Source organism: Castor canadensis, chromosome 7, assembly GCF_047511655.1.
Source record: "Castor canadensis chromosome 7, mCasCan1.hap1v2, whole genome shotgun sequence".
NCBI classification, from domain to species: domain Eukaryota; kingdom Metazoa; phylum Chordata; class Mammalia; order Rodentia; family Castoridae; genus Castor; species Castor canadensis.
This window is the reverse complement of record NC_133392.1, coordinates 118,901,903-118,912,041: the sequence shown is the minus strand read 5'-3', so window position 1 is coordinate 118,912,041 and position 10,139 is coordinate 118,901,903. Positions and strand designations below refer to the sequence as shown.

At 44.3% G+C, this 10,139-nt stretch overlaps 1 protein-coding gene across 3 annotated transcripts in view; it reads right to left on the bottom strand.

Moving 5' to 3' along the window:
* Nucleotides 1-6,115, bottom strand: part of Usp24 (ubiquitin specific peptidase 24) — a 119,650-nt gene extending 113,535 nt beyond the window's left edge. For all 3 annotated transcript variants that reach the window (XM_074080013.1, XM_074080015.1, XM_074080014.1), the window contains exon 1: nucleotides 5,728-6,115. In XM_074080013.1, coding sequence (XP_073936114.1) covers nucleotides 5,728-6,045 — 318 coding nt within the window. In that variant the 5' untranslated portion in view covers nucleotides 6,046-6,115. The remainder of the gene's footprint in view (nucleotides 1-5,727) is intronic.
* Between the last annotated feature and the right edge of the window lie 4,024 nt (nucleotides 6,116-10,139).

Sequence of the window (10,139 nt, the reverse complement as noted above, 5' to 3'; positions counted from 1 at the left end):
ACTAACACAGAAACAAAATGGTTAAACTCACTACAGACAATATAAACAATAATATCACCTATTAACAATGAGCTCATCAAAAATTTTTCATAATGTAACTGTGACTGAAAAATGTGACAATACTAACAATAAAAAATTCTTATGACAATAACAAACTAAAACTTCCTAAAAGAAAGATGAGAAAAAACAAAACAAAGTAATAAATATTCTTCTGAAAATTAAGTATAATTTTCTTAGCATAACCTATGCAACCTACTATCCTTGGACTGAAATGTCCCGATACCTGAATTTCTTTATGCATCCAACATTTTTCCTTCCTTTTCAAAAAACCAAAACCTTGCTAAGACATACTACATTCCTGACCCTTCTTAAATAGAGTGTACTAGAACATGTTCTTGGCTGTGGCATCATTAAGAACAGTAATCTTCTCAGGACCACGACAATGACGCTGTTTCAAACCTCCCTACACAAACTAGTGAGCCTGCTTTGAAAGTTTCCAATGCTCTCCTTTATCTCTGAGCTACTACTGTTACTTCTCACTACCCTCAAGAGCACATCACTTCATGTTTGGTCCATGATAAAAACCTTTTAATTTAATAGGAAACCTAATATTAAAACTTATTTAAACTATGTTTAGAATAAAAGTTTAAACACAAACAGGTGAAACGTATAGTTTTACATTTATGGGGATGTCTTGAAAATAGCTCAATCTTATATATTCAGGTGTTTATTTCTCATCTCTCTGATATTTAAAGTACAAAAAATTTCCTGGAAAACTTAACTCTGGATTTGAAAGATCCCTCTAGATCTTCTTTAATACTTTCTTATTAAAAATAAAGAATGTTCAACTTCACATTCATATTCAAATGAATGTTGTATGACATTTGGGAAGGAAGCATAAAATATGTAAGTATACTGATGTATTTTTCTACTAAAGTTGAAACCTTCAAGTTGTTAAAATATTACAGTATTTACTTTTCTAATCTTGAAATTGGTTTCAAGTTACTTTAAGCTCATGATATTATGCTGTATAAAGCAGTCATAACCAACTGTAATTTCACTGGACCTACAAATTCAAGACACACAAAAGGTACTTCCTTCATGCCTAATTACATTCACTCTCAAAGCAAATGGCCAGTACTACAAAGTGAGGATCCAACTGTTAGATGAACTCACAGACCTAATTCTCAAAGGAGATACAGGTACTGATCACAGGAAAATTCTTACTCAAAAACTAGGCTATACTGGAATCCCTATATTTATTTCATCTATTTTCGATTGATTTGAGGAATTATTTTTTACTCAAAAATCTTTTTTTTTTTTTTTTTTGGTGGTCCTGGGGTTTGAACTCAGGGCCTACAGCTTGAGCCACTCCACCAGCCCTTTTCTGTGATCAATTTTTTTGAGACAGGGTCTCTTGAACTATTTGCCTGGGATGGCTTCGAACCATGATCCTCCTGAGTAGCTAGGATTACAGACATGAGCCACCAGCACCCAGCTTACTCAAAGTCTTTCAGTAGATTTTTTTTAAAGTTATCAAATCATAGTAAATTACAAAGTACACATCACTAATAGTTAACTAAAATTTACTTATCCGATATTTACTCACACTCAATTATACTAGGATTGTTACATTTTAGGAAAAGAAAATGAATTATAATATAAACCTCACTTATAAGTACAATATACAACCAAAGGGAGAGGGAAGAAGTAGAAATGGAGCACGTTAAATAAACTATAAATTAATGTGATTTTAATTTTTAATTTAATTTAAATTATTGTGATTTAAATGTATTGTAGCAGGGCCAACTTTGGCACTCTTAACCTAAGAAGCAAAACAGTAAGGAAATTCTACAAGTACTTTTGACAAATGCCTCCAGAAGAAATATCCACATTCAAACACGAACAAAACAAGTTCGTAGTATTTGTCAAATCATGATATTAAATGTCACTTCTGAGAATATTAACAGAACTAGACAGCTAAGAAAGGAATTCTCTCAGTTAATGTGAAATTCCTTGCAAAAACTTCATTTAGCATTTTCTAAAGACAAAATAAAGAAATTTAAAAAGAAAAAGTACATTCTATAACTATTAAGTTTTACAAGATGCCCAGGATACCTGGATCAGATTTCTACCGACACCCTCCCAGGTAGGACCACATGACCAACTCCAAGTCTCTGTACAGAACAAAACCAGGGGTCTAGGACTTAATAGCAGCAGAAGGTTTTAGAGCTCACATTAGCCACAGGAAACAGTGAAGAATTTGGACATTGGAGATCTTAAAGATAAGGAGAAATTATTTAGAGTGGCTGTGAGATCTCATGCTCTATAATAATAGGACTGATTCCTATCTGCCATGCAGTGGTTTTGAAGTAATGCTATTCAAAATCAAAATGAGAGCTTCTCAAAGTCCCCTCCATACCCAGAGTGAGACCAAGAACTATATCTACATTCCCACCCAACCATATTGGTGAGAACCAAACACAGCTTTTCTGAAAAGCAATACTTTTCCTTAACTGGCTATTAAAAAGGTGGCTCTCTATGCAGTTCCAAGTGTTTTGCTAGATACCTGGGTCTCTCTAAATGCAACCTCCTTGATTCCACTGAAATAGAAGTTAACTTTCACTTTTTCAAAGTTTAATTTTTAAACCAAATCCTAATTATAGCAAAGCCCCAAATTACTAAACTGATTCTAAGTACATGACCTTGGAAAGTCACTTGTAAAATGAGAGCCCTGTACTAAGAGTCACTCACTACACATTGTTTGCTACTCTACTCCCTGTCTCTAGGATGTGGAAGCATTAAATGTTTACTGAATCAGAGAATCACTGCTGCTCCCAAACCACATATATAAAATAAGCCTAATCATCTTTTCTCTCTTTCCACTTTGTTTTTTTTGTCTTATGCATGCTAGGTATGTGCTCTACCACTGACCTACATCTCCGAGCCTCACTTTTTTTGTAACTAATTAGATTTTATTCTGCATGGTCTCAAACATTTGTAAGAGGACACTGAAACTTAAATTTCCTATGCAGAAAATAGAGAAGTATACATAATTTAAAAATAAGGTACTCAGTTTTTAGAAATAAAAATAGTAAATTATACACTAGCTGACAATCACCACCTTGCTTTTTACTTTTCTTTCCCTGTAGCCCATTGCTGCACCCTATACCTTTTTCCTTGAAAGAGAGGCAGACAGTAGGGAGAAAAAGCGCTCGTCCAAACAGTGAGAGGCCTGAGCTTTAGCCCCACTTCTTCTATTAACAGCCTCAGGGGAGACAAGTCATTTCCCCTTCAGGGCCTGCAAGGCTGCATCTGTGCAACAACAAAACTCAACTGTTAATTTCTAAAGTCTTCTGCTTTAAAAAAAAAATCTAAGATTCTCCTTTCATTCTACCATTATTCTAGTCCTATGCCTTGATCTGGTGTTTACCACATCACTTCTAGACTTTCAGCATAGCCTCAAAATTTGTCTCTTCCCCTCTTTATTTTTGCTTGTTATCCATACTGCCTCCAAATGAATTCAATCCTAAAACCATAAGCTGAGCAGAGTGAAAAGCACACTGGCTTTTGATGTCAGAAACCTGAGTTCAAATTTAGCTTCTGTCACTAAATAATCATATCCAATCACACCCTGTCTCGCTGATGACTAACAAAATGTATAAAGCCTCAATACAGAGCACGGGTCACTGTGGTGCTCCTATTCTCCAGGATCAAGAGACTCAGTTTTCCACTAGCTGCAGTATGGATACACAAGCTGAGTTTAAAACCAGAGGCGAACTTGAGTTAAACGTTCTCACCAGGCCTGGGGTGTGTCAGGAAATGCTGGCCTACACTTCTAGCAGAATGCTTCATGGGTGAGGCGCCCCAATCACCAGTCTTCTTGAACTCTCAAAAGTAAATAGTGTTCCCTCCCTTAGGCAAAATTCACAGGTCAGAGGAAATGAAGACTCTCATGATTTTACCTAAAGCAAACTCTTGTGTCTATCATTTGCCTCACAAGAAGCCACTCCAAATTCCTCATACTTAAATATACAGGAGGTAGGCTAATGGCAATGCACCACCAAATATTATCATTTACTTTAGATTTCTAATCATAGGAAGTGAAATATGCAATCATAAAATAAAATAAAATTTCTCACATGATGGGGATACACAGACACATACAAACACTTTTGGAAAAAAGCAATAGCTTTTTTCAAAACTGGCATGAGGAAGGGGGAGGGGTAAAGGGCACTGGCAAGATGTTTATTCCTTAAAAGTGACTTATATACAGTTATAATGATTCAGGAGTTTTTCTAAACTCCCAAACAGGAACAGTAAGTCTTTACTTCCACATATTTCTCGACACAGATGAGTTAGTGGGTGACAGAGGCCCATCTAACAAGTATGTGAAAGCCTGGAAACCAAAGAAATCTTGTGCAGAAACCTGTTTTGTTGTTTTGTTCTGAAGTTCCACCTTCTTTCCCAAACTCCTTCAGCCTGAACAACTACTGCAAAAACAGGAAAAACTTCCAGAAGGCTTAGCTTCACTAAAAATAGCCAAATTTGTCTAAGAACACAAACTCACGAATCTGGGCTCTTCTGTGGTCAGGCCAAAGTGCTCCCCTGGACCCTGAAATGCACCATCCAATGAACATGAACAAAATTCCTGCCACTAGCTGCCATTTTTCTGCAAAGTAATTAATCACGAGCACAGTTGCTTCTCCTTATTTTAGTAAGCCTTCTTCTCCCATGGTCCTTGCTCACACCCCAAACTAAAGAGGCCTAGTTTTCTTCACTTGAACTTGAGATGTCTGATGAAAGCCACTAGTCTGCTCCTCAGTACACTCCTCCTCACTCCCTGCCCTACCTACCCTCTGCACCTCACCTTCACCATGGCTGGCTACAATCCTCTCCCCAATCTAACTTCCTTTTCTTTCTGCCCTTATCTATGGCCAGTAGTCCCCTCACTCGTCCTTCAATTCCAGTCCTCATCACTGCCTGCTTCCTCCTCAGCTCCCATCCCCGCCCAGGCCTCCTACCGGTACCTTTTCTCAGTCCAATTCCCACTACCTGCTACAATACCTGACTTTAGTAAAGCCGTCCCTCCAACCCAGTCTATCATAGCTGGGCCTCCACCCCCACCTTATATTAATTCCTATAATTCCTGGCCCTGCCCAATTCCTCTGCATTTCAGACCTTGGTCAATGTCCTCCCTTTCTGACCCCTAGCTAAAAGCACAAATTCCATTCTTAACCCCAACCGTTCTCCTCTGACCCTATCAACACCCTCCCTTCTGGCTGGCCCATCCCACTTTGACTCTGATTCTGAACCTGCTGCCTTCTCCAGTCCTTCGCTGTAACCCCGTACCACGGTTATCTACGACCCTATCTAACCCATTTCTGACGCCTGATCCTCGCGCCGCCCCCCCGACTCATGTCCCCACTCCTCCAGGAGAATGCATCCGTCTCCCCACGGGGGATGCAGGCTCGGGACCCAGTTCCCCATCCCGGAGGGCCCCTACCCAAGACTAACTCCATTCGGACTCCTCCCCGCACTTGACCCCAGTCCAGCGACCTCTGTCCCTGCCTGGAGTCGGGCCTCCATTCTCTTTCTCTGCGCCTCCCACTCCCCGTTGCAGCCCCCGCAGAACGCTCTCCGGGGCAAGCCGGGTGCGGTGTGTTCCCTCCCTACGGGGACTCCGGCCCAGTGACCTCTTTCGCGGGGGTGGGGGGTCCTGCTCACCTCCGCGTCCACCACCTCGTGGTAGGCAGGCGGGGGGTCGAAGCCGCCGCCGCCTCCGGTGCTCCCGCCGCGGGAAGGGCCGCCGCCGTCACCGCCGCCGTCGCCGCGCGGGCCGCCGCCGGGACCCGGGCTGGGGCCGCCGCCGCTGTCCATGGGCTCATAGCCACCGTAGTCAAGGCCCGGCCGCTCGTTGGTGAGCAGCGCCACGGCCTCATTGATATCGTTCTTGGCCAGGCGCAGGGCCTTGCGGATGGTGGCGGGGTCCGAGAAGCCCATGCACAGAAGCGTGGTCATGTGCTGCTCCTCCTCCGATTCCATGGCTCGGGCCTCCGGGCCGCGGCGCCCGGCGAGCGGCGAAGCTGCGGGTCCCGGGCCTGGCGGGCCGCGCGGACTCCCGCGCTCCTGCCCCGCGTGCTCCGCGGCCGCCCGGCCAGGTTGGGTGCGGGCGTGGGCGCCGCGGGCCGAAGCCGGGACGGTGGGCGCTCAGGCGCGGCTGCCCGGCCCTGCCCTGCGCGCCGCCATGTTGGCCTGCTCCTCCTCCCGCGCGGGGCCGCGCCTCCGCTCCCGGAAGCCGCTGGAGCAGCGGCGGCGGCGGGTTGTTCCCAGGCGTCGGAGGCTGGCGGGGGCCGTTGGCTGGGCGTTTCGGAGGCAGGAGCGCAGGGCGGGGCCGCCGCGGAGCGTGTCGGAGGTGGAAGGGCGGCCGCGCGCCGGGCCCAGGCGAGGGCGGGCCTGCGGCGTCGCGTCCTCCGTCCGCTCGGTTCTTCTGCAACAGGTTGCCCCAGGACGGGTGTCACCGCGGTCCCCCTGCCGACCGTGCTCCGCCGCCGGACGCCGCTCGCCTGCGCCCAGAGCCCTCAGGACCCCCATTGCCCTGGAGGTTGGGGGGAGCAGGAGACCCCTGCAGTCCTGAGGAAACGCACGCAGCCCCACGGACACTCGCCGCAGACGTCCCTGCCGAGCGAGCCCTGGCTGCCGCCCGCGCGCACCCGGGCCCCAGACGGTGCGGACCAGCGCCCAGTCCCAGCCGGCTTTGTCCATCTGCCCCCCACACTTAGACCAGACTCTACAGTAACGACCCGAAACCGGAATCCCGGCGCTCCCTATGATGACCTCCATATGAAACAGGCGCCTGAGAGCCTTCTGGACCTCTGCTTCTGGACCTTCTGGACCGGCCAGGCCAGGCCGGCCACCAGCCCACAGTGCAACGCAGGCTTTGGCACGGGACACACTCTTTGGGGTGCACTCCGACCCCATCCTCGCCCTGTTTTCCAGCATTGCTCTCTTTAGAGGCCTGCTCCCCTTTGCCTTCTCTTTCTACCTCAGTACTGGCAATCTGGGGCCACTTTGTGAGTCCCTGCCTAGGAAATGCAGGTTCCTCCAATTCAGGCTCCTAGGTTCTCTTTCAAGACCCCAGCACCTTTTCCATCTCTTGAAACCGGAGTGTTGGACCCAAGGCCCAAACTCCTGGGATTCCACATGTCAGGTCTGGCCATCTGCCCCTAAACACCAAAAAAGAGGCATGGCAAAAGCAGAGAAAGTTTATTACGTGGCTGGGGACGTGCCCTGGGAAGAGGCAGAGTAAGCACCCAGCCCATCTTCAGGGTATAGACAGGAGCTATAGGTTTAAGTAGAAAAAGAACTAGGGGCAGGGGACAAAGGATATGCATAAACAGGTGTGGTCTGGTTGGTCATTATCTCAGTTCTTGTTCTGGGGAAGGTTCTCGGAGTTGCTGTCTGGAGGGTGGTCCATCCAAAAAAGGGTCTACTGTTGCTAGTTTCCATCTCTTGTAATGAAGGTGTTAATGGATCAGTCCTGTCCTTCCTTGATCCCAAGGAGTTTGCAGGGCAACTGCAGAGAAAATGGCTTAGAGCAAAGACAGATACAAAATGGAGGACAGATGCCATGCTTCTTCTGCTTTTAGTTTATTCATGGGCCCAAGTAGAGTTAACGCTTTCCTGCAAAAGGAGTTTGAGCACCTCTTATGCTCTGGCTACCTACTTGCTAACTTCCCTGGACCGTGAACCCTTCTGGCCTAGTAATTTGCCACCTGTATCTACAAATTCCAGCAATTTGACTTACAGGGTGAATTTCTCATTATTGTTTACATTTAAATGAAGTAACTACTGTGTTCAGTGTTCTTATTAAAGTTTACATTCTAGACAAGCCTAGGCCTCATATCCAAAAGAAGTGAAGTCTCTTAATTTGTGAGTGAAAATTACAAAACAAATCCTTCCACTTTTGAACAACAGTGAAAAAAGGAATGTACTAGAGAAGAATGCCTGTTACTGGAATGGATCACAAAGTAGATACTGAAATGAAGTTTCAGTAAGTGTTATCAACTTCTAGATATGAACAAAATTTTAAATATATGTGGCAGATGAAGAATAAAAGCAATCTTAACTTGAGGTAAGCAGCCTGTCATAGAGTACATGCTAATGTATTTTATTTACTCAACAAATATATACCACTTATCAGGTACCAGGTCCTGTTCTTGGCACTGATTATGAAAGGGAACAAAGCAATTTGATGATGGCAAAATGAGAGCATTCAATTTTGCCCTGTGTTTGAAGAGTTAATTTAGTGACTAAATTAGGAAATGAATTAGAGGAGAGAAAGTAACAGGTCAAGACAAAATTGTTTGCCACTAAGATGAGAGAGAGAGCCTTAGAGGTAATGAGACAGAGCCGGCCAATTCAGATGGCACATAAAAAGACTCATCAACAGTGGCAGGTTTATAGAACATGACAGAGGAAGCTGTTGCTTAGCTGAGAAGAGGAAGCAGAGAAGGAAGCAGAGAAAAACAAAGTCTGTGATAAAAACTGGAAAGGAGCCACAAAAGCCTACAAAAAACAAAGAAGGCCATTTTTGAACCAGATCCTGGAGTGGCTGAAAAGCCAGAGTGTCATTTGAGGATGCAAGTAGTAAAATCACAATTTTTTGCCTGTAAGAAGGCAAGTGAGTGCTTTGAATCCTGTTAAGCTGGGAGAGCATGGGTAGGACCTATGATATGAATATTCATACTTTTCATTTACATTTTTATTTTTAATGTAGTAAAATCCAGAAAGTGTTATTCATACTTTTTGTTTACATTTTTAACACAGTCAAATCCAGAAGATGTAAAAAAAGACTTCAAAGAAATTATCGCATTCAGTTGACATATTTCCTCTAGAAATTTCAAAAGAAAAAGATAGCTAGGACTAGAGGTAAAGTATGATGGACTATCTTGAAGACAAGATATGAAGGATTCTAATATTAATTAGTAATTTTTAAGTTATTCACTGAGTGTCTATTTGAGTCAGGCTAAGGACTAAGGAGACATGAGCAAGACATGCACAGGTTTTATCCTTTTGGAACTTACTGTAGATAGTGTGAAATAGACAAGTAACAATCATAAAATATGATAAATGCTTTGATAGCAGAATTTCAGGATGTAAAGGGCAAATTCTTGCTCTCTAGAGATAAATTACCCAGTCTAGGAAATCTGGAAAGGAAATGACATTTAAAGAACAGTGTGAAAGAAAGTAGGAAAGCCAAGAGATTAAGGGGAAAATTCCAAAGAATGGGACTAGCATGTACAAAAGTCCTGTGGTGGGTGAGAGTGAAGCAATTTAGAGAAAAAACCAGTAGAGTATGACTCTATGCCGGTAGAGTGTAGCATTCTAGAGAGGTAAGAGAGAGAAAGGAAGCTAGAAAGAGTGATACCAGATCCAAGAGGGCCACATAAGCTGTGATGGGGAGTTTGAATTTTATTCTGATTGATTAAAAGCCACTGAAGATTTATGTGAAGAGACATGATAGTTTTGAGGTTTCTTTCTTGGGACTGGGGTTTGAACTCAGGGCTTTGTGCTTGCAAAGCAAGCACTCTCCTGCTTGAGCCACACCTCCAGTCCATTTTGCTCTGGTTATTTTGGAGATGGGAATCTCACCAACTCTTTGCCCTGGCTGGCCTTGGACCTCAGTCATCCTGATCTCAGCCTCCCAAGTAGGATTACAGGTGTGAGCCACCAGTACCTGTCTGATATGATGTTTCTTAAATTTCAGGAAGATGAACCTAACTGCCATGTGAAGAATGGTTACAAGGGAGGAACAGTGGAGGCGGAGAAACCAGTTAGAGGGTAAAACCTGTTAGCCTTCCTAGATAACCTCTTTGAAACCAAGAGTTGGTGGAGCTTTGTTTTCTCAATATACAATCTTTGATTTCTTTCTTTCTTAAAAATTTTCTCTCTCTCCCTCCCTCCCTCACTCTCTCTCTCTTTTTCCCTCCCTCCCTCCTTGCCCTCCTCCCATCCTTCCTTCCTTGTGCAGGGAATTGGTCCCCGGGCCTTATGCATGCTGGTGAGTGCTCTATTACTTACAGGCATCCACAGCTGATCTTGGTCTTTTTGTTTTCCCCTTCTAGCAGCTTTACTAT